General features: G+C 37.5%; 1 protein-coding gene across 1 annotated transcript in view; it reads left to right on the top strand.

The window, feature by feature from the left end:
* lrp1bb (low density lipoprotein receptor-related protein 1Bb) overlaps positions 1 to 23,472 on the top strand; it is a 339,963-nt gene extending 316,491 nt beyond the window's left edge. Inside the window, exons 81-91 of the mRNA XM_053496592.1 lie at positions 7,310 to 7,435; positions 9,383 to 9,547; positions 11,037 to 11,198; positions 11,839 to 12,013; positions 12,735 to 12,839; positions 14,245 to 14,358; positions 15,204 to 15,280; positions 15,779 to 15,869; positions 16,228 to 16,378; positions 18,376 to 18,450; positions 22,138 to 23,472. Of these exons, the coding sequence (XP_053352567.1) occupies positions 7,310 to 7,435; positions 9,383 to 9,547; positions 11,037 to 11,198; positions 11,839 to 12,013; positions 12,735 to 12,839; positions 14,245 to 14,358; positions 15,204 to 15,280; positions 15,779 to 15,869; positions 16,228 to 16,378; positions 18,376 to 18,450; positions 22,138 to 22,278 (1,382 nt within the window). The 3' untranslated portion in view covers positions 22,279 to 23,472. The remainder of the gene's footprint in view (positions 1 to 7,309; positions 7,436 to 9,382; positions 9,548 to 11,036; positions 11,199 to 11,838; positions 12,014 to 12,734; positions 12,840 to 14,244; positions 14,359 to 15,203; positions 15,281 to 15,778; positions 15,870 to 16,227; positions 16,379 to 18,375; positions 18,451 to 22,137) is intronic.
* Positions 23,473 to 24,986: the final 1,514 nt, after the last annotated feature.

Raw genomic sequence — 24,986 nt, 5'->3', positions numbered from 1 at the left:
TATATATATATATATATATTTTTTTTTTTTTTTTTTTTTTTTTTAACTATTTAAAAACATCTATCTACACTTCAAGCCCTTTTGCTTATGCTTCCACTGCAGTATAAAAGGCTAAAAGGAAAGCAAGATCCTTGGTTTGAGCATCATTTGTTTATCCTGCAATGCTTGCTGACATGAATTACCCTGCTATTTTAAAAAGAAGATGGAAAAACTAACAAACAAACAAAAACGAGCCTATGGCAGACTTTGGTCTTAGACCTGCCAACCCTGAAGAAGAAGAAATTGTTCTGTTCTCTCGTAAAATCTGATCAAAACACACATATCCAAAAAACTGTGGATGTTGTTCCTTATATGAACATTAATATTATTCTCTTGTTATTTATTATCTATCTTTTAGTTTCATCAAAACTAACAAGATTAAATAGTACCACTTAATTTTTATTTTTTTCATTTGAAGTCAGTATCAGAAATCATCCTTGGACTGAGTGCAACATCACTCCATATTCACTTAGCGTCTCAGAATCACTCATAGGAATCGGGCTCAAAGTTCAATTTCTACCTCAAAGCAGGGCATAAAAGGTCATTTCTAAAGCTTTCTATTCTTACCTGCGGTGAGGAGTGGGACTGTGCAGAGGAAAACGTATGACGTCACTTAGAACTGCAATGTAGGCTGCATGTTATAGTGGGTTATAGTTGTAGTTTTAACAGGTTTTTATAACGTAAAAAAAAGCGAAATGGTGAAATCAGCAGCAGTTGTGTAAAAGCTTTAGGCACACAGACGAAATTTATAGATATGTGACTATGACGTTAACCTAATCAATCTGCTCCAATCCCAACTGTTTAAACCCCTATAACAGAGCTGTGTAGGACTGTTGGACTGATCAAAATGATTTCGAAAAGAAAGCCAAATTGGAGAGAGGATGAAAGCGTTTACCTTGCAGAGGATGTAGTAAAATGTAAAGAAATTATTAAAGTAAAAATCTGCCCTGCTCTTACTGTACCTCTGAAGATAAAAAATGAACTGAGGCAATTTGTGAAAGCATCAATGCCACTTGTCAGTTTGCCGCACGTACCCCCGAGAAGTGCGCCGTGATCATAAAGTAATGAAGTGCTGCTTATAACAGAGAATCTTAAATAAACAGTTACATTCACATAATGTAATATAAGTATATAAAATGTGTGTGTGTATATACTGTAATTATAATTATTGTAATGTGTGGGCCATGTGTGATGCCCACAACTCCATGAATACACTTGTTTTTTGTTGATTTCACGCTGCGTGGTCGGAAATGTATGAATCTGTATATAATTTGCGGTTCTGTAAGTGTAGAGTTTAATTAATTTGTCGGCTATGTCAGTGTTTCAAAGGTGGCTTTGCTGGTATTAAAAACCATACAGTATCAGTCACCTGCAGAGAAATGATACAACATGTTCATTATTGGATCAGTTACATAACGCATGTGATAAAAAAAAAGATTCCATTTTTCGTCCAAATGTGTCTTTTATGAGCTCTTTGTCACTCAGTGTTAATAAAATCTCTCTCTTAGCGCACATCTCTGCCTGAACGCCATTTCCTCGCTACTACTAACCAGTTAGGTCACCTCAGGAGCTATCCTACATTTTGGTGAATATTACATATTTCAAGAATCTTAATAAATAGCTCTTACTCCTCCTTTTGGTTCTAAGTAGGACCAAAATGGCATCAATTTAAAAAGTTTTGGCTGCTTAGGAGTGATTTCCTACTTTAGGATGCTTAGTCAATATGGGTCCTAATCTGTTGTTCATGCATTTGGAAATAACAGGAGTACTCCAGGAATATTTTGTTTCTGTAATGACAGGTTTTCTACCTTGTGTGATCACAGGTATGTCAAAATAGCCTTGCTAAGGTTTTTGTTTCATTGTTTCTTGAAGGAAATATTAGTCAAGGCATTGTTTTGACAACATTAGGCAACAACCCAACATTTATTTCTGTCCAGAGTTGAACACATTTTGGTCGAGATTTAATGTTGATAGGAGAATCAAGTCACTATGTAAAGTCTCCCTCATCACATCCCAGATTCCTTTGATGAGAAAGTCTGTGGTGGCCAACCCATGTGTGATAATGATTCTGTATGCTTCCAGAACCAATCTTTCACTAACTCGAGCCTGATGAATCTTGGCATTGTCATCCTAAAATATGGCTATTCATCAGGGAAGAATAAAATCTATTGATCTAATACCACATAATGTTGCTTAGCTTAGACCTTACCAACTGAAGCAACAGTAGCTCCAGTAGGCTTATACAGTGGTCACTATGCATGATTTGTAAATTGCATCATGCACTTCCATTTTTACCTTGACACACCTGTTGTTTTGGAATAGGGTCAATTTGTACTCATTAGTCCACATGACCTTTTCTCCAAAGTGCAATCGTGATGCTCCCTAGCAAATTAAAGCCTTTTCTTTTAAGATTTCTTTTTAAGATTAGTCTTAATAACATGCAGCTTAAGTATACACACAGGTTTGGTCCCAATCTTGCGGGTTCTTGTCACATTGCGTGTGTAGAAATGCGCTTTATTTCCTTATTCACTATTTGCAACTTCACCAAGTATTTAAGTGATTTTCCATCATGGCCATTCATGATTACTCCCAACCGCACTTCTTCCACAAATTTGATAGTTCAGCACTATCCTTCAGTGTTTTAATAATGTTCTTAACCTACTTTCATTAATTTCAGAAATCCCCTTAGTTGTTTGCTTTGCTTGATTCAGGCCAATAATTAGGCTGTTCTGAACAGTGGTGCCAGCAGGATTATATTTCATTGTATGCACAAGAAACATCCTTCTGCTTGTATGCTATTTTAAATGTCTAGGTGCAATGCACGCATGTACAGTACAACCACTCAGCGTGTGGGTGAGCAAGCAAAAGAGAGAAAGAGAGATTGATTCAGGTTTATTTTTTTGCACATTGCTGATACAACAGCACCATTGAAATCTGATGACCCTATCGCATGCATTTCAAAAGCCAGCCAACAGTGACGTAAAACCGACCAAAATCATTTATGCACAGTTCCTACAGGATTACGACTGCCAGGACCCCTGCTTCTGAAAAAACAGTAACATTTTTCCATGACCACAGGATTTTTTTTTCAGCTAAATCCAATGAACTACTATTATCTATTATCCATTTAAAAGCTCTTATTACTTTTTATTTGACTGATATATATCACAGTATATATCTGCCTACATTTTTTTTCATTTTCCATAACACCTCATACTTTACTACATCCAAAAGGCTGTAAAGCTGTACATAATGAAATAAGAATTTTTACCTTCAAATATTGATTTTGTCAAATAACCATGCATTTGCAGCAATTACAGCCTTGTTGTCATTCTGGGTAACAGTTTGTTGAGGTAATATGAAGAATTCTTTATCACATGCTTTTAGAAAGAGCATTCTACTTAATGGGCAGTTTTTATGAACCATACAGTTAAGGTAGGCTTGAGGACTAGTGTCTGAACAGGCAAGTCTATTATAGACAGAATGCCATCTGATTGCTTCTTTTCCAGAGAGGTCTTGTATAGTTAGCACCAAGTGCTTTGGATCATTGACCTGTTATGGGGAAAACTGGCGCAAATGCCATGCTCGTGATATAGCATAGAGTTGCAAAATGACTTGATAGCCTTCCTCGTTTAAGATGTGTAAATCTCCCACTTCATCACCACCAAAGTACCCCTAGGCCATCAATCCCCATCCACCATGCTTGAAAGAGGACATCAAACCCTTGTCCAGCTTGTATATCTAAAATTTGTCTTTTTTTTAAATGTTCCAAACACCTTAAACATACTGTAGATTAATCTTTCCATAACATTTTTTTCCCCCTCTGTCTAATGTCTGGTTCTTTGGCCAATTGTAAACTTCCTCTTATTGGCAGTCTTAGATAAGCCTTTTTCTTTGGAACTATGCCACGAAGGCCAGCATCAAAGATTCACCCCTTGACTGCTGAGATTAAGACTGGTGGTTACAGGTAGCTGTAATAAATCTGCTGGTTGAGGACCAGTGAGATGTCTGTTTCTTAGACTAGATACTTACTTAATTGTGCACCCTGGCCTCCCGCTTCTCTTTCTATCCTGTTTAAAGCCACTCATTAAAGAGAATAAAATATCCCATTCTTTGAAATCTTTAGTTTTTTTAAGCAATTTGAGCTTTGTGTGGTCATCATGGGATTGTCTTTTTTTTGGAAAACAGGAATAGATTTAGAAGATAGTTGTTGTTTTTTTCTGCCCACAAAGGCTAACGCTCCCAGATACGCAACTATCCTAAAGAAGGCTGCTTTTATTGCTTCTTTAATCAGCACAGTAGTTTTCAGTTGTACTAACCGAATTGCAATAGGCTTTTATAATGAACAGTTAGCCTTTCATTGTGATAAACCTGGATTAGCTATCACAATGTGCTACTGGAACACATAAAAGATGGTTGCTAAAAACCCTCTTATGCCCATGCAGTTATTCCATTAAAATCTTTAGTTTCCAGCTAGAATAGTTATTTATACCATTAACCATCTCTAGACTGTATTTTTCTTTATTCATTTTAATTAAATAAAAAAATAGCTCTTTTTAAAAATTAAAATGAAACATTTTAAATTAATAAAAAATTTTAAAAAGTGACCCCAAAACATTTTATTAGTAGTACTCTATGTGCAGATTTGTGTTTGCTTTGACTTGGAATGGATCAGTTAATTCTCTTAACATTTTAACATCATTTAACTCAGGTGACTTGTTACTTCTCGATCAGAAAGAAAACTTTATGATTAGGAATGCTTGCAGATTGTTCTTTTAGTATGTTTAACTGCCTTTTGTAGACCCTTGCTAAAGGTCTTGCTTTGTGGGCCAGCTGTGCCTTTCCCTACTGACTCATTAACTCTAGAGCTTTACTCTGAGCAAAGAACTTGCACTGCTAGCAAAACCTTGGAGTGTGATGTCTTCAGCAAAACATGGATTACACCCTTTTGCTTTTTTATGCTGTTTTTCAACTTTTCACAGAATCCCTAGCCAACCATAAACCACAGAATGTTCTTGAGCATGCCTTTTTGAGGCTGCACACTTCCTTACATGTTTCACATGCACTGCTGGCAAGTGTATGCAGCGCACCTAGAGAAGTTTTGTATTTTTGAAAGGCCATCCCTTTAGATATGAAATCAGAGCTTTGTAACAGTTCCAAAAGCATTGAAACGAAAGGGTTAATTCTTTTTGTTTTTGCAACACAATATTGCCAAAAGTATTTGCTTGTATCAGTTTCTATGATGCATGGGCTTGTATGTTTCCTATTATACATTTTTTTAAATCATAAATATCAGGAAATGAGAGCTACCAGTGTGATATATTGTGTCATATTTCTGTTTTTATATAAAACCCAAATCTCTTCAGTATATACAGTACACTATATTGCCAAAAGTATTCACTCGTTTGCTTTCTCTTGCATATGAACATCAGTAACATCCTATTTTTAATCTATTGGTTTTAATATGATGTTGGCCCACTGTTTCCAGCTAGTTTGAACAAGTTTGATGTGAAAAAACTTGACTGCCCTGCATAGAGTCCTGACCTCAAGCCGATAGAACACCTTTGGGATGAATTAGAGTGGAGACTCTGAGCCAGGCCTTTTCGTCCAACATCAGTGTCAGTCCTCACAAATGCGCTTCTGGAAGAATGGTCAAAAATTTCCCAAAACACACTCTGAAACCGTGTGGAAAGCCTTCCTAGCAGAGTTAAAGCTGTTATAGCTGCAAAGGGTGGGCCAACATCATATTAAACCCTGTGGATTAAGAATTGGATGGATATGCATGTGAAAGCATGCAAGTAAATACTTTTGTCAATATAGTGTAAATACAGTTTTGAAGGGATTTAGGTTTGAGATAAAAACATGAATACATTACACTGCCAATATATCACTCTGGTAGCTCTCATTTTTTGATATTTGTGATTTATGCATTTTACATATTCATACAGAGTGTCATCCATTGGGCTTGCACGGGTGTTTATGGTGTCTGGAACAGGCTCGCTAATCTTTATTGATGATGTACAGTACCTCATGCTAGTAGAAGCACAATTATTTTAGAGTTCTGCAGAAATATTTTGTCTGCCAGTTTATAGAAAAATTTATCATCGTGCAACAATACAGTGGCACAAAACACAGACAAAACAACAGAAGACTTCAACAGCTGTAAATAGTGGAAGGTTTAAAATGGGCAATCCAGTCAACACTACTTAACTAGGTTGAACATGCATTTCGTTTTCTAAGGGAGAAGAAAACTCTGTATGTTTCCCTATGTATGATAGGGAAACTCTCCAAAATAAATAACAAAACTGGAAAAGCATCACAAAAGACAAAGCCAACAGTCTGGTGCAAATAAAGGCTTGTGCAAATAAATATCACGTTATTAATTTTTCTTTATTTTAAAATTGCCTTTTCCAATAATTTTGCTTAACACAAATTTTGTAGCCTGCCATTCAAAGGTGCCATATTGTAAGTTGTCAGATCTACTATATTGTCTGATTCTGATCTATCGGTCTTTAGTATGTAACAAAAAAAAATACTTGGCCCTTTCTCTACCAATACAGTTAAATGGGACTGTATATCTGAAAGAGGCCTAGACAAAATATAAATAATATACTGTAGTGATTTTTTTTAGTTTTAGAAGTTTTTCTTTATACTGGCATTTGTGTTGATACTGTAAGTTTAAATGAGTTATAGAAGAAGAAATAACATGTCACAAGAAAAAGATTATTTCTATATTAATATTATATTAGATCTATATTACTAGACAGTTTGGCTTCCATTACAAATGAAATGGTTGATAAATTTTCCCATTACACTGCTAATATAATTCTTCAATATTTTTTTATACGGTAATATACCATTGCTGACTTTAGTGCAATTATAATTTAAATAATCTTTTACCAATATGCCTCATGGGCCGCATGTTATTTTCACTTCTGCTCACACATTCTTGGTTATTAAATTTAGATACTTTGCAGATCTTTCATGAAACTCCTTTTGGGTATGTGGGATATGTAGGTAATTCACCCTTAGATGAATGTTCAACAGTTTTTACTTTGTTTAGCATTTATGCAATCTTTTGCAACTCACAAGCAACGTTCCTACAATGCAAATTCTGCACACTGTGGACAAAGATTCACATATACATTTTTTGAACCCTTTTAAAAAATATGTTTTATATATATTCTAAGAATATAGTGCATATTTGCATAAATGGCATGTTTTCACTGCTTACCTGTACTTAAGGAATATTTTTGAATTGTGTTTTCAGTGACTAATCCATGTCTAAAGATAGCCTGTGACTTCATGTGCCTGCTGAATCCAACTGGAGCCAGCTGTGCCTGTCCTGAAGGAAAGACTCTGGTTAATAGCTCATGCGTTGATCCCAATGTGTCAGGTCAGACATTTATCCTTATAAACATGCTACAAATGAGTATACAAATAGGAGACATTTTAATTTATTTTGTGTAAGTTCCCCTTATTCTGCTAAAGCAGCTCTGATTCCTTGTGGAATTACTTCACGAGACCTTTGAAGGGGTGCTTGGCGTCTGACACAAGGACGTTAGTAGCAGAGCCTTTAAGTCCTGTAAGTTGTGAGGTGGGGCTTCCATGAATCAGGCTTGTTTGTCCAGCACATCCCATGGATGGTAAAATCGGATTGAGATCGGGTGAATTCCAAGACCTGGTGAGCAAACTTAAACTTTTGGCCTGGTACAGTACAGCAAGCTGTCAAGCACTGGCTGTTCTCATACCTTTATATAATCTCCAGCATTAAAATGTTCAACAATTTGTGCTGTATGCACCAATATTTCATAAAATTGACACCATGAAACATTTACATTGATTATCAAATATCACACAGAAAAGGCAATGCAGCACAAACCGTCACACAAAGTCAAAAGGTTAACACTGTCCAGCGTGCCGTGTTGAAGAGTTCAAGGTTGTTGACCCAGCCCCTGAAATCCAGAGATCTCAATTTGATTAAAAATCTACGGGATGCGCTGGGCAAACGAGTCTAATCCACAGAGACCTTGCAACTCACAGAACCTGAAGGAACTGCTGCCAGTGTTTGGGGAACACTTTTGACCTGTATTTGCCTGATTTTATGCATAGTGGTACTGACACATAATTGGCCGTTTTGAATAATTGCATAAATTATTTGTGGAAACCTGATTATCTCACTAATATGTGGGTTGCTAAAATGTTAGAACAATTTAGCTGTATAGAATTTTGAATGCTGCAGCACTACAGTTTTACTCCACTTTAAAAAAGGGGCCCAAACATTTTCTCGCATAATGTTTGTGCTGTGTACAAAGCAAGGTCTATGAAAAAAATAGTTTGCCAAGGTCAGAATAAAAAACTCAAGTGGCCTGCACAGAACCCTGACCTCAACCCTGGTAAACACTGTTGGGATGAACTGGAACACTGACTGTGCCCCAGGACTCACCCAATAATGGCATCTGACCTCCCTAAAGAGCCTAATTTAGCTCTTGTGGCTAAATTGGGAAGTCCTCATGGCCACAATACATAACCTAATCGTAAGCATTCCAGAAGTAGGTTATTATAAGGGTAATGGGGGGAATTATATTTTGAACTGAATGTTGAAAAAGCACATACTGTATGTATCAGTGTTATATTCTGATGTCTGCAAAATTTGGTGCATACATGGTATGAATAGTCCTCCCTTGTACTTTTTTTTTTTTTTTTTACAATCGACCCTTTTGCAGGCTGGGATTGAATTGGACTTTATGCCATAAAACGTTTAACATTTTGCATAGCACTATTATAAAAACTTAAACAAAAGCAGTCTAACATGGCCTTCAGAATTGCTGCACAATTAATTGTGTAAAAATTAAAATTTGCAATTTGGAACTGTAAGAATATTTAATTGCAAAGGGCTGCAATTGATTACAGGTAATATATGCATTGTCTGGAATTTATATAGAGTCGTTTAAATATTTTAAGCATTTGTTTATTTTTTCAAGAATTTTTTTTTTGATTAAATTTTAGCAAGCATCCTTTAAATGAGATCATTGTCTGGATATGGATAAATATATTTGAAAAATGGTACACTTAATAGTTACTGTGCATACCACAGTTAAAATTGCAATTGCAATGTGTGTGGAACTATTTATAATGTTGTTTTTTAATCAAATTGTACAGCGTTAAGTGTCTTTTTTGAGCTCCTCCCAGTTACAGAGTTTGACTGTAACAAAAAACATCATGTTTAATTCCACTCCCCAATTAACCACATGGAGCATTCTGAAAGGACAGGTCTTTTAGATTTGGATGTGTCGTGTATGCTGATCTGTTTCACAGTGTTTTTGTTCTGCCGTTGCTAAAGGCGAGCTGTGCCGGCCTGCCTGTGAGAATGGAGGCCGCTGTGTGGCCAATGAGAAGGGAGACTGGCGCTGTTATTGCTGGCCTGATTTCTCTGGGGAGCGCTGCGAAATTAACCACTGCATAGATTACTGCCTAAATGGGGGAACATGTACAGGGTCTCCTTTAGGTAAGAAAAACGTTTACCGCTGTTTCATCTTATTATGATTTTACTTTGACCTCATCTTAGAATACACTTTCTCTATTGTTCTATTCTCAGAATCTCTTATGGTATACTTACTATACACTCAGTTAAATGCAGCCAGCCAGGCTTGTTTATAAGAGGGTGCTTTATTTAAATTGCCGGTCAGTTTTTCTTCAATTTTGTCAAGATTTCATATGTCCTTATTTCATAACATTAACAATCATGATCACTGATGGTAAAAACCTCCATGGTAGGCATGTCCCAGAAGTGGGTTTAATGCTTTTTGTTTTGAAATGAAATGAAATGATAAATGGATAAATGAACGAATGAAAGAAATCAATAAGCAACCATAAACATCTATACGCAGATGGTTTACATTGTATACAATAGTATATAGTATACAGTTTTACAATTTAGCACTGTTGTTTCTTTTTCTAAAGAATATTGCTGTAGAATTCCTAAACCTGAAACGGATAACCCTAAATGACTTAATCTGACCACATTTGGTCTGTAGTGTTTATCTGTAAGATCTAAATCTTTATTTGGTTTTATGCTTGGATAAAAGCATATTAAATATACCCATAATAATATACCCAATAAAAGCATTGGGTATATAATAATAATAATAATAATAATAATAATAATAATTGATTAATAATCAATAATTATTATAAGTAGTAGTAGAAGTGACTATTTGTTGTTTTGTTGTCACAATTCATGTATTTTGTAAGAATAAAATGTTATTAGTAGCTGTTAGTTCACAGAACGAAGCAAAACCTTCCATTTACCATTATTATTCATGACAGCTGTTATGTAGCTTAATTCTGTCTAGTGTCTGAAGCAGCTTGTTTGGAATATACAATTCCTTGAGTATGCTTCATGAATTATTTTAATTTCGTAGGAGATGTCTTTATCAACATTGCCACCTGGTAGAACAATACTCCTAATCATAAAATCAGCCAAGTGGGTTTTATGTAGGCCTGAATTAAAATCAGTAAATTGCCATTTTCTAACTGCAATCAATCTTGTAGCATGTGAAAGCAATTCATATTGCATCATTTTGATATAAAAATAAATGCCGGGTGTAAGTCGTATATGTAATAGCATGCTGTTTTAGATTTATAAATAAAAAATGTTTCGTTTGCTTGGATGTTTGAAAGTGCAAAATTGATTGCAATTGCATCAGTAGCAACAGATAAATATCCTTTCTAGGTTTGTGTCTTTTATATTACTGTTGATTTCTGTTTATTAAAAAACGACATTAAAGTGCATTTTATCAGCAGCAAAATAATGTAACAAAGTGTTTTATTCAATTAAAATGATATTTTTGTTTTAAAATGAGCTTTTCCCACCAAAAGTGGACTATTTGTCAGTGTCTATGATGTCATTATTTATGTAAACAGGTATAGCAAATTCAATGGACAAAATGTCATCTTTTTCCTTGACACTAATACATAATGTCTCTCCCCCATAGGGAAGCCAACATGTCGCTGTGCGGTGGGCTTCACGGGGCCTAACTGTGAGCGGCAGGTGTGTGATAATTATTGTCTAAATGGGGGAACATGCGATGTCAGCCAGGGAAACCAGCCAGTGTGTCGTTGTTTAGCAGAGTACACAGGTGATCGCTGCCGTTACCGTAAGTGCCCAAGGAGCATTAGCTCAGCTCGTTCAATTGTATTTATAATTACACAGTGTTCTTTCTGTCTAATACCAGTTCTTTTACTTAAGCAATCAACCTATTAACAGTTAAGTAGAGATGGTACACAAAATTTAAACAAACCAAATGAAAAGTCCCTGAATAAAAAAAAAATATCTTCAAAGAAATTGGTGAAATGCTAATATTTATTTTTAGTTACTTCTCAAAGCCATATTGCATTTTTTAGGTTATTTTATTATTTCTTTTAATTGATCTTTTTGATGAACAAAAAGAAGAGAAAATCATTTGTCCACTGCTAAAAACAAACAGTTTTGGAAAACATTTGGATCAAATGTCACAGTGATGACCTTAAGGTGTTTATATGCTCTGCTGTTTAGTTTTTATTGTGATGCTTTATAACAGGGAATTGTTGCTCAATGTCATTAATGAATTTTGTCATGTAGCACACCCAAGGGATGGTGTATCTTCATTTATGTACTAGATATTTGATCCAGATAATTAACTCGCGTTTAAGCTCTGTAAAAGTCCAATGAAACTAGCAATAATACAAAGGGTCATTTTCTCCCAATTTTTATTAGACCCTCACAAATGGTTTTTCTGTTTATTTTTCCAATGACAGACATCTGTCACCATTACTGTGTAAACTCCAAAGCCTGCACACTATCTAGCTCTGGCCATGTGGAGTGTGTGTGTCCAGCTCGATTTGAGGGGATCAAATGTGACACGGACAAGTGCCTACGGTGCCATGGTGCGCCATGTATTATTGATGGAGAGACTGGAGATGTGACCTGCAAGTATGTTTTTATAATGGATTAAAATTAAAGTGCTTACAAAAAAAAGCTGTTTTTTTTTTCACTTGATGCTGTACTGCAGGAGCTTTAACCTTAAATAAATTTTGTGTAGCATACCATGTACAAGAGAGGTGTCTTCCCCCCCGCACCCCCAATCTAAAATTTCAGGGACCAAAATAATAGGAAAATGCAACATGATCACCTAAATTTTCATTCTTAACATTTGGCTGCACATGTGCTTTACTTCAGGACCTTTAAAAAAAAATGTCATTGGTTTTATGCTTTTTGAATTTTTTTTATTTCCAACACTTTTAAAATATCCCTTACTCAATCTTACCTATGTGCTTTTATCAGTTGCCAGAACTACAACCTTTAGTAAATTAATTTTCATTTAAATCAGAAGACGCTTTATGCATTCTAGCTAAGTCTGGTCTCACCATCAGGCAAAAGGGTAAATTGCAACATGTTGTTTTGTGTGTCCACCCATCATACATTTTAATTGAGATGCCATAGACCTATTTATATCTGGCCAGGGGTAATTTTGTCCTTGAGGCCAGACTCTGGACACCCCTGAAGTACAATTTCTGTTGTATTCATGTTGTACAGAAATTGCTTCATTCATATCTGACATTAGAAACAGTAGACATTTGTTAAGACATGCAGACAGTCAATGTACTTAATTTTAGTCCGAACTGTCCATCTGCATTTTCTATCCGTCTTGCAGCTGCACCAGTGGAAGAATTGCATCCAGCTGCCAGCTGTGTGATGGCTACTGCTATAATGGAGGCACCTGTCATCTGGACCCTGACACCAACCTGCCCTTCTGTCAGTGAGTAATGACTAAATACCTTCTTTTGTCTAGCTAAAAATCCCAACAATTAAACATGCACAATGCAATGCCTTACAGCTTTGCTATTCATTTGCAAAATGTTGCAAAGACTCCAGAAAACACACTGATCTAATTATCACCACTTGGGACCAAAATGGCTCTGTATGAAGAATTACAGAATCACCCAGTTTCACTTTAAACCCAATTTTAATATTGCAACAGCTCTTGATTTAAAATGTTGGGAAGCAGGCATTTAAATTCTTAAGCACTCAGCAGTACTGAACATAATTTTTTTTTTTAAATTGTCAAAATTGTTATTTTCACCTTATTAAAGAGTCCATTCTGAAATAGTGAGAACACTTTCTAGTAATGTCCAGTTTTCCAGCTCATCAGGTAGTATTAGAGGCAATAATAATAGGAATTAAAAAGAAAAAAAAATTAAATAAGAAATACTGTAATAATAATAAGAAGACGACAATCAGCTGAAAGTATCTCTACTAGGAATAAATCACAGTCACTTCTCTATAGACAATTAGAAGACGCCAAGTAGTTCTTGTAGTTTAAATAACATGTTTGCAGATGCATGTGTCATTAAGTAGGAAGAAGAATATAAGTGTAGACAATTATTTATTAAACATACTTAAGGCACAGAACTCACCAGTACTAAATATGTAATTATGATTTAGATTGATTATATGGTTTCTTTGCATCTTTGTTCTAAGATTGTTTATTTTCTTATCAACTGTACAGCTCTGTTGAGATTTTTTTTTTACATTAACAAACATAACATTTATTCAAGTCCTGCTGTAAAGAACTAATCATAATATCTTTGTGGCTTAATTTAAGATAAGCGGGATGGTGGTAAATGTCAGGCCTTTAACTACAATGTTGCATGCAAAGTGATTAAAAAAGAAAAAACTCCGAGCATGTTGGCAAGCCGACAGCTCTTTTTTGTGATATAACTTTTCATTATTACACCGATCAGCCATAACATTACAACAAAAAAACATTATGCCCAGTATTATGTGGGTTCCCCTTGTGCCACCTGGGCAGCTTTGGCCGCTCAGGACATGGCTCTGCAGTGCTTCTGGTGGTGGGTTTCTGTGCCTGGCATCAGCATGTTGGCTGAGCCGTGTTTTCACCGTATGTTACAGTATGTTCTGGTGCATTTTTATCATGACCAGCATTGACCTTTTTTGGTGATTTGTGCTGGATTGGCTTTTCTGTGAGATTGGAGCCAACACCATGTTAGGTGGTGTCGATGTTATGGTTAATCGATGTATATGCTTATAACAAATACAAACATCATATTATTCACCCAGCTTAATGAGGAGTGAAGGTTTCTGACAGTAAGGTCTGACTCACAACTTTGTGATTTTCCTTACACCACTACAATTTCTTCCAGCTGCACAGCTGGTTTCAAGAACCAGCGCTGTGATGAGCTGGCCAACCCCTGTGATTACTACTGTCAGAATGATGGGATATGCACAATAACATCCTTTAACAAACCCCGCTGCAAGTAGGTCCCCTATCAGTACCTTTACCACCCAGAACTTTCATCTTCAGCCTGCTTCATCATCCGGCAGTGGTCCTTGCTCATACACACCCAACACACGTCTCAAACCCATATCCATACTGTAGGGGAGTATATTTTTCAAATAATTATTATAGAATGCAGTGCTGTTGCAGTAGCTTTCCCTGATACTATGAAAAAGTGAATAGTTTTTAAATACAGTTCTTGAAAAAACACATTAATATTGTTTTTGCATATGGGGAAAGATGAGAACACTGTTTTTTAAAATTGCAGTCTAACAGAATTGTGCTGGTGATAAAGACCTCTGTGTCAATTTAATTCCTGAGTAGGAAGAAAATACACATTTTACGTATTACAGGGCAGTAAGGTTGTTTTCCCTTTAAATTTGTATTATAACTTACAGTATGTATGTATAAAAACAGAGAATTTTAAGTATAGAAGTAAATGCAGTCCTTTAATATTAAAACTTGATACTTTCTGTATAACAATCAGCTAATTTAGAAAATAATGCATACTTGCACAGTAACTCTATTGTTACTGTGCATTATATAAAACAACTTCCTCTCGTTTTAATGTATAGTCACCATTGTCATTAAACAAACTCAATCATCAAACATCTGCTTAGTCACACATGCCACATATTCATCTCAAAGTGAGGCGACCTTTTGTAATCTGTACCCTGATTCTTCATGTGTTGACTTTCTTTTACACTGCCTCCCTTAATTGCATCTACAATTCACTCTCGGTTTGATAAAACTTTCAGCATTTCATCTGAACTGATTAGCATGCATAAGCATCATCTGATCTTTCCTGTGGATGATTTTAATCAGGTGTTCAGCCAATTGGTCGGGGACACAGTGTGAGCGGCCCGCCCCAAAGAGCAGCCGCTCCGACAACACGCCCGGAGGTAAGTTAGCACAAACATGGCTTCCTCTTTCATTACTGCACAGTCATGGCCATGATTAAAATCATCTGCTTGCTTTCAGGGAACATGTAGCAAAGGCGTCAGAGCATGGACAAATGTGATCAATGATGTAGGAGATTTACCATAATTCCCAGGAAGGATTAAAGATGCTTAGACCCAATGTATTCAGGACTTCTTCATCTGTATTTCAGTTGCATTATGTGGACACTTGTACACATGTTTGTTTATATTTAAAAGCTGTCAGAGAGATAGAAAGTCTATCATATTTAATTCTGTTAAAAAAAAAAAGAAAAAACATTGTGCCGAGAAGTATTCATAGTGGTTTTGTTTTTAACAAGGTAGATGCTTTATGACCAAACAGTAACAGTTTTATATGTAGTATAAACAGCAATGTGTACTGCACACAAAACTTGACCCCTGCCTTGGAAGTTTGTGATGACTGGAGTTTAATTCCTGCTTTTTCATTCTTGTTCACTACAGGGAGCATAGCCATTATTGTGCCTCTGGTCCTGCTGGTTATTTTGATAACAACTGTCGTGGCCGGGGTCTTCGTTTGCAGAAGGCAGCAGAGGTATTGCAGGAACACAGCATGTGGCTGAGAGGATAGTTCTCTGTACACCTTAAGGGTTAAAATGTGCACTTGTTGCCATGGTGCAAAACTACATATTGAGAAAAACACGATATGCAAATTATTTAAATGGCCAGTTCACTCAGAGTGACCACTTTAGAGGTTTGCAAAGTGTGCACTGTGGAAAATTGTAATGACTTTACAATTTTCAAAAAAAATACTATAGCTTAAAATGACTTTGTACCCCTGACATCAGTGTAACATTTTATTATGCAAGCAGATACAGTTCTGAGATCCCATTCTTTAAATGTCTTTGATGCATGTTGAAAATACTGTACTGTATGTCTGTGACCTGACCTAGGGGCAAACGAGTACAGAGGCAACCCATGACTAATGGAGGCATTAATGTGGAAATTGGCAATCCATCCTACAACATGTACGAGGTGGAGCATGATAACCACAATGATGCAGGAAGCTTTCTTAAACCAAATTTCACACTGGACCCACATAAGGTTTGTGTGTATGTTCACTAATACAAATTACTGTGCTTGTGGAGAAGCTGAACTCAGCAATCTTAGGTTCAGACCTTTATATAAAAAAACTTGCTGCTTTCAAGAAACAGGTTCATCTGTGCAAATAAAAATTAACAGCCTTAACCCCAAGGACCTTTTTGTCTTTCTATAAAATGGCATGTGCATATTACATTAGATACTGTATACAGTGGGTATAGAAAGTATTCAGAATCCCTTAAATTTTTCACTCTTTGTTATATTGCAGCCATTTGCTAAAAATGCTAAATGCCATTTTTGCAGATTTATTAAAAAAAAAAAGAAAAACTGAAATATCACATGGGCCTAAGTATTCAGACCCTTTGCTCAGTATTTAGTAGAAGCACCCTTTACATCTAATACAGCCATGAGTCTTTTTGGAAAAGATGCAACAAGTTTTTCACACCTAAATTTGGGGATCCTCTGCCTTTACTCCTTGCAGATCCTTTCCAGTTCTGTCAGGTTGTATGGTAAACATTGGTGGACAGCCATTTTAGGTCTCTCCAGAGATGCTCAATTGGGTTTAAGTCAGCGCTCTGGCTGGGCCATTCAAGAACAGTCAAGAGAGTTGTTGTGAAGCCAATGCTTCATTATTTTAGCTGTGTGCTTAGGGTTATTGTCTTGTTGGAAGGTAAACCTTCGGCCCGGTCTGAGGTCCTGAGCACTCTGGAGAAGGTTTTCGTCCAGGATATCCCTGTACTTGGCCGCATATATCTTTCCCTCGATTGCAACCAGTCGTCCTGTCCCTGAAACTGAAAAACAGCCCCACAGCATGATGCTGCCACCACCATGCTTCACTGTTGGGACTGTATTGGACAGGTGATGAGCAATACCACTTAGAATTAATGCCAATAAGTTCTATCTTGGTCTCATCAGACCAGAGAATCTTATTTTTCACCATCTTGGAGTCCTTTAGGTGTTTTTTAATGTGTCTTGCACTGAGGAGGGGCTTCTGTTGGGCCACTCTGCCATAAAGCCCTGACTGGTGAAGGGCTTCAGTGATGGTTGACTTTCTACAACTTTCTCCCGTCTCCCGACTGCATCTCTGGAGCTCAGTCACATTAATCTTTGGGTTCTTCCTTACCTTTCTCAACAAGGCTCTTCTCCCTTGATAGCTCAGTTTGGCCGGATGGCTAGCTCTAGGAAGGATTCTGCTCGTCCCAAACATCTTCCATTTAAGGATTATGGAGGCCACTGTGCTCTTAGAAACCTTAAGTGCAGCAGAATTTTTTTTTTTTGTAACCTTGGCCAGATCTGTGCCTTGCCACAATTCTGTCTCTGAGCTCTTCAGGCAGTTCCTTTGACCTCATGATTCTTATTTGCTCTGACATGCATTGCTAGCTGTAAGGTCTTATATAGACAGGTGTGGCTATCAGTATAATCAAACACAGCTGGACTCAAATGAAGGTGTAGAACCATCTAAAGGATGATCAGAAGAAATGGACAGCACCTGAGTTAAATATGAGTGTCACAGCAAAGGGTCTGAATACTTAGGCCCATGTGATATTTCAGTTTTTCTTTTTTAATAAATCTGCAAAAATGTCAACAATTTTGTGTTTTTCTGTCAACATGGGGTCCTGTGTTACATTTATGAGAAAAAAAATGAACATAAATGATTTTAGCAAATGGCTGCAATATAACAAATATAACAAAAATAACAAAATTAAAGGGGCCTAAATACTTTCCGTACCCACTGTGTAATCTTTTATAACGGCTTAATTGTTTTCAGCTTAAGGTTACCATCGTTACCTGTCAACTTGTACAAACCTGTAAAGGTTTGTTAGTGTTCCCTTTAATTCAGTAAAAGCATACACCCACACATCTGTGTATTTTCTCACTACTCCCTAGAGTGTTGCCTTCATACTAAGAAATATTCTGAATGCCATTTCTATATGAAATTTATTTTTATGTGTTGTAAAGTGGGGTTCAATAGATTTCAAACTAGAGTGTGTGTCTTGCAGGGATGGTGTGTAAAATCCAGTGATCCTCGTACTCTGAATATACACTCTATCCCTAAAGAAGTTATACCTGGACAGGTAAAGCCCTTTGTCCTAATTAGTGGATTTGACCATTGTATGAAAGACAGTAATTAACATCTGTTTCTGTGTTTGTGTCATTTGTTCACCTTATTTTTTTATAAACACAAAACTCTGCAAAAGTCTTAAGACAACCCTTATTTCTTATTACCCTTATAATTCTTATTATGTTAAACTAAATAAAATTAAAGTATAGAGATTTTTCACTGCAACAAGCTGTCATGACTCGAGGACCTGTAAGCCCGAATAGCATGAGGATTCCAAACTATAGAATCTAACAAATGTGTGCGAGGACCAACCTGCTACATAACACACTTGCTGCAAGGGGATACCTCTTGCCAGCGCAATAGATCTGACTTCTCTCGAAAGAAGTAACTATAAGAAAAACCATCTTAAGTGTCAGAAGCCAGACAGGCGCTGACTTTAGTGGTTAGTAAGGGGTGTCAACCAGCCCCCATTAGTCAGAACATGACAAGCCGAAATAGCGGCTACGTACATTCTGAGGGTACTAGGGCATAAGCCCGAGGACAACTTTTCTTGCAGAACTCCAGCACTGAAACAATTCGGCAGTGGACTGAATCGACATGTTTCGCCATGCACCACTTTCAAATACCGTCACCTTGAGGGCATTAGTTCTTATAGTGCGTGAAGGTTCCAGGGCTCCCAACTTCATATGCCCTGGAATGTAAATCGCCTTAAGGGACAGGAACTCTTCCTGTGCCCAAAGCAGAACCTGGTGTGCTAGCTTATTCAAGCAGTGCGAGGACAGTCCGCCCTGGCGATTATGTACAAGACTACCGTAGTGTTGTCTACCTGCACTAGGACATGGTACAGTAGCCTCAGCTGCTGAAGAAGGTGTTTCAGGGCCAAAATTAAGTCATCATTTCGAGGCAATTAATGTACGACGCGAGAAGATGGCCTCTCCAGCTCCCTTGGGCTGGACGGCCATGTAAGACCACCCCCCAGCCCGTGAGGGAAGCGTGTAGGTTCTCGCGACAATAAAAACGCACATAGAGTGGGACCCAAAGTCAGAAACCTCTGGGGATTGGCCCTGAGTAAAATCCTCTTGCTTTTAGCCACAACTGAAACAATCTCATGTACAGATATCACCATGGATGCAGCTGCCATGAGACCTAAAAATCTCTAAAAGTGATAAACAGTCACTTTCTGGCCTAGCTTGGTTTCCTTCATGGTGTTGGACATGGATTCGACACGTGCAGGAGACACCTTTGCCCGCATTGCGATCGAATCCAACGTGACACCCAAATATTTTGTGTTCTGAGCAGGAAAGAGTCCTAAAGAATCAAGATGAGCTAGGACGACATGCCTATGTCGGAGCGCTAGCTTTTGTGACTGAGCCAGAATCAGCCAGTTACCTATGTCGTACAAAATACAGATGCATTTTGTATATGTGCGGGTGACAGAGCTAGGCCAAATGGAAGGACCCAATAATGGTAAGCTTTGCCCCCAAAAGCGAACCTCAGGAACTTCCTGTGTTGTGTCAATATTTCTATGTGAAAATATGCGTCCTTTAGGTCGATTGTTGCAAACCAATCCCTTGGTTGGATTTGAGAACAATCATTTTGACAGTCAACATTTTGTGTTAGAAGTTTGGCATCCTTCTCGAAAGAAGCCCCCACGGTCCTGGGCGAATGAGCCTCAGGAGTTCTTCTTCGTGAAGAAGACAGTACGCCCGTCCGACTTCTTTGAGGCAGATTGCAAAGCGCGGCGCGCCACATCCCAGTCTTTACGAGGGGGTGCCCGGCTCAAAACACTCTCCTTCTGTGCTTCACGCCTCGCGAGAGTCAGACCCGGTCGCGACTGGGTGGCCGACAGTCCCAACTCTTGAACACGACAGGGAAGGAATTTCCCAAATGCTTGTTTGTATAGCTTCGCCTCCTGAAACCTTGTGCCGACCGAGTACCCGGCGTCGCCAAACAGGCCGGAAAGGCGAGATGGGGGCATCAAGGAGGAATGCTCGATCCTTATCCTTGATGCCTGTGAGATTCAGCTACAAGTGCCTCTCCGCGGAAACCATCGCAGCCATAGAACGGCTAATAGCACGGGCCGTCCGCTTTGTTGCACGAAGAGACAAGTCTGTGGTTCGGTGTAATTCCAAGAACACCCTATCCTCAAGAGCCTCGCCAGTGCTCAAGTCTTTCAGCAGGTCAGCCTGGTAAGCCTGCAAAACCGCCATGGTGTGCAGTGTAGCACCAGCTTGACCTGCTGCCTGAAAAGCTTTTCCCCCCAGGGAGGATGAAAGTCTACACGGTTTGGAAGGAAGTGTTGGCTTTTTTAGGGAGGATGATGTCCCAGGAGAGAGATAGCCCGCAAGCGTCTCTTCTATCTGGGGCATCATTATATAACCCTGTGCTTCCGCATCAACGATATTCAAATAAATCAAAGTCAAGGGCACAAAAACACGGGATGAATATGGCTTGCTCCATGAAAGAGTTAACTCATCATGGAGGTCGCTAAAGAAGGGGAGAAAGCGTCGTTGAGGCTCCACCCCCGGGCCACCCGACAGAAACCTGTCATCTAATTTCGAGTGCTTGGGAGAAGCTCGCTGCTGCGGCCAGTCGATATGCAGCCGCTCGACCGCACATTAATGTACGACGCGAGAAGATGGCCTCTCCAGCTCCCTTGGGCTGGACGGCCATGTAAGACCACACCCCAGCCCGTGAGGGAAGCGTCTGTGGTTAGGTTCTCGCGACAATAAAAACGCACATAGAGTGGGACCCAAAGTCAGAAACCTCTGGGGATTGGCCCTGAGTAAAATCCTCTTGCTTTCAGCCACAACTGAAACAATTGTAACTCATCATACGCTCTATTGTCACTAGAGGAGCGCTCTGAGGTGCTTTCGGTTTTCATCTCTGCGGATGCGAGAGAGGATGACTCTCCTGTCCATTCACAAGAAGCGCTGGAGCGTGCTTGAGAAGTGGACGGAAAATTTTTCCCGATCCGGCGAGAGCACGAGAGAAAGGAGGGGAGACTCTTGTGCGCATCTGCCAGATCTGCGCCTGATCCCCAGGAAGGCACCGCGGCAAAGCACTTTAATCAGGAGGAGGTCACAAAGCATACACTCTCCCTGAAGCCCGAGGAGAGCGTGATTTTTCCCAAAACACTCGAAGCAGAATGTGTGAAGATCGCCCTCTGAAAGAGGTTTATCACATGGAGGGCGCATCTAGCCTGAAACTCTGCCGTATCGGTGGGTTAAACACTTTTTTAATTTTGCTTGTTCACACACGCACACAAACACAACAAAGCAGTCCTGAAGTCAAAAAGATCTGAGGAATGTTTCTGGTTTACTCTTATTTATAACCTGCAGGTGCACTTCATCAGATGACAAGGTTATATAAGCCAAAAATTTGGCGTGTTTGATACACACATGCTTTACAACTGACAACACAAAAGATGTTTCCATAGCGTTTTCAGGCAGCATCGAGTGTAGCTTTTGAAAGGGAACTAAGGTGTCTCAAGACTTTTGCACAGTAACATATTTCTTTTACCTGTAGCAACAGCTACAAAAAGTCCAAAAAATATTGTCACTCTTGAAAAAAGTTTAGTATAACATACGCTCAGAACACAAATGTTTATGTTTTCCAACATCACAAATCTCAGTAATTTGATTTAAAGATTTGCCCAACATGTATAAATGCACATTTCTCTCATTTTTTTTCATATCAGCCTATGAACTACTCCAACCCAGTATATGCCAAGATATACATTGATGGACAGAACTGTCGGAAGCCAGTCATCAGCATTGATGAAAGGAGAGAGCTGCTCCCAAAGAAACTAGAGGGGACAATTCGGGAAACTGCCGCATAGCCTGACTTTACACTTTGTACTCTTTTTTTACGTGAGTGTACAAAATGTATAAAATGTGGAGAAAAAAAAAGAATTTTCTATTTCCTATCAGGTCCTGCTAATGTACTTAGGTTTGCTTCTTTGTTCGGCAGCAGCGTTACCTCTCCATGTGTGATAAACTTTGGACTTCGTATATGTCCTCTCCATTAGTTTTTTGTTGTCATTTGTTTTATTGCTGTTTTTTAGGGTATATTACATATACTGCACAGTATATTTGCAGATTACCCAGTTTAACAAGAAATTAACAGCAGCAAAATTATTCATTCCCCTAAAAAATGTATTTTGCCTTACAGTGTTAACTCAGTAATGGTGTGGGATTTGTTTTATGTTATTTACTTTGCACATTCCACCATAGTCTTATCACTGTCTTTAAAAATCCTTTTTTTATACTTAAATTATGCTCTGTTAATGTGAAACTTAGTTTCACATTTAAATATATAGAAACCTACACTGGCTTTTTTCATATTTGTCTATGTTTATCCTTACAGAGGGCTACTGATATCCATTGCATTAAGACTTAATTCATCTCATCTTTTCCATGGTTATATGTTGTGTGCTAGTAATGAAACTGCCCGGTCATATGTGTCAATTTTCATTCAAGTGATTTTTGCCTTCTGTCACTGAAAACAATGCTGCATATTCTAAGATACTGTCTTTTCATCCAGTTTAATCACATAACACATTGGAGGTGATCAATATCGTAATAGACAATTTGTAAGAGTACATCATTATCTATCTTTGACAATTAGCCTTTTTACAAGGTAATTTCAGCCCGGTGGAATAGCAATCCTTTGGCTGAACTTAATCTAATCTATTCAGATGTGTCTCTTATACAGAAGAGACACAAATAATTCATTTTGTTTGAAGGCATAGTCATGAACACAAACTGAAAGACACCCAAATTTACTGACTGATTGTTATTGATCAACTTCAGTGACAGTAGAATTAGGTACCCAATGACTGGCTCGTCATACAGGATGTGATAGAGGAATTAATCTTACTTTACTGCTATGTGGAGAGTGGTATGAATGAAATCCCTTTGTCTGTTACTTTATGAGAGAGACATTACTAAGATACAGTACAACAGATTTTATAATTTTGTATTTGATTTATATGTTGTTCGGCTGCTTGTATTTTGGAAAAAAATGTATTAAATGTAAGTATCTTTTATATAAAATGCATCAGTATGAAATAAAAGCATTTTATTTCCATTTCAGCAGCATTTTGTATTTGATTTTAATGATTATTTATCAATTTATTTGTAGGATCAGCATGCATACACAATGGACTTCATGCAAGAAGCAATATACTGTATAAAAAAAAAATTCTCTTATTTTTTTGATTGTATCCACCATTTATTCTATTTTTGTTCCTACTCCAACATTTCCGAGGTCCAAAAGGCTTTTCTTACAGCACTTTGGTAAGAGGGTAAAGAATGGTCAAGAGCACTCTTGCCAAAGCTAAGGGGGAAAAAAACAACTCCCTTTTCACAGTTTGCAAATTGTTTGTGTAATGCACAGAAGCATTGTTTTAACATTGAGAAACATACAAAATGCATCATACAATCAGATTTAAGCTATAAGCCCTAGCAAAAAAGTATGGAATAAAAATGTTTATTCAATTGTTTATTGTGTAGGGGGAAAAAACTCACAGACATGCCACACAACTATTTTCATTTAACATTTCATCCTTCTGGCTTCTAGACACACCTTTAAAAAAAGAAAGAAAACTATAGTCAATTGCAAGATCAAGGAGAGAGAAAAAAATGGAATCGCTCAATTCTGAGGAAAATATTATGGAATCATGAAACAAAAACACTACATTACTCTGCTAGTACTTTGTTGCACCACCTTTTGGTTTTAGCTTGAATTTTCTAAGATATGGATTTAACTATCGACAAAAATTCTTCATCAATCTGGCTCCAACTTTCTCTTATTGCTGTTACGAGATCAGCTTTGCAGGTTGGAGCCTTGTCATGTACTATTTTCTTTAATTCCCTTAATAGATTTTTCAATTGGATTGAAAATCCAGACTATTTGCAGGCATGCCATTGACATTATATGTCTTTCTTGAAGAAAAGTTTTTACTGCTTTTGCCCTATGGCAAGATATATTATCACCCTGAAAAATGATGTCATCATCACCAAACATCCTTTCAACTGATAGAATAAGAAATGTGCCCAAAATCTCAATATAAACCAGTGCATTTATTGAAGATTAGATGTGCCCGCAACTTTGTTCACATGGAATTTAATTGCACACTCGCGTTTTTAAAAATGTACAATGGCATCTGTTGAATTTTGGAATGAACTACAATTTTATGTGTTACCATGAAATGTCTAAAATTAAGGTGTGAGATTGTGTTTATTAAGTAGGTTTCAGTTGCACACCCGTAGGTGTGCAATTAAAAATGTACAATTGAATTCTGAGATGAACTAAATATATTTTTTTTCAAGGTCGATTTTTTATGACATAAAGGAAATTTACATTTAAATTTCAAAGTAGCATATCTTCTCTACCAATTGCTCTTTTCAAAAATTTATTTATTTTTTTGTCTGCACAATCAAACAGATAGAGACAAAAATTCCAAAAAACATCTTGATGTGTTTCTATTTCTCATCTTACATCCCCCAAATTATAATTTTATTTTTTGCAAAATGTACAGACATA

Source organism: Clarias gariepinus, chromosome 5, assembly GCF_024256425.1.
Source record: "Clarias gariepinus isolate MV-2021 ecotype Netherlands chromosome 5, CGAR_prim_01v2, whole genome shotgun sequence".
Classification (NCBI taxonomy): domain Eukaryota; kingdom Metazoa; phylum Chordata; class Actinopteri; order Siluriformes; family Clariidae; genus Clarias; species Clarias gariepinus.
This window is presented reverse-complemented; position numbering and strand designations above follow the sequence as displayed.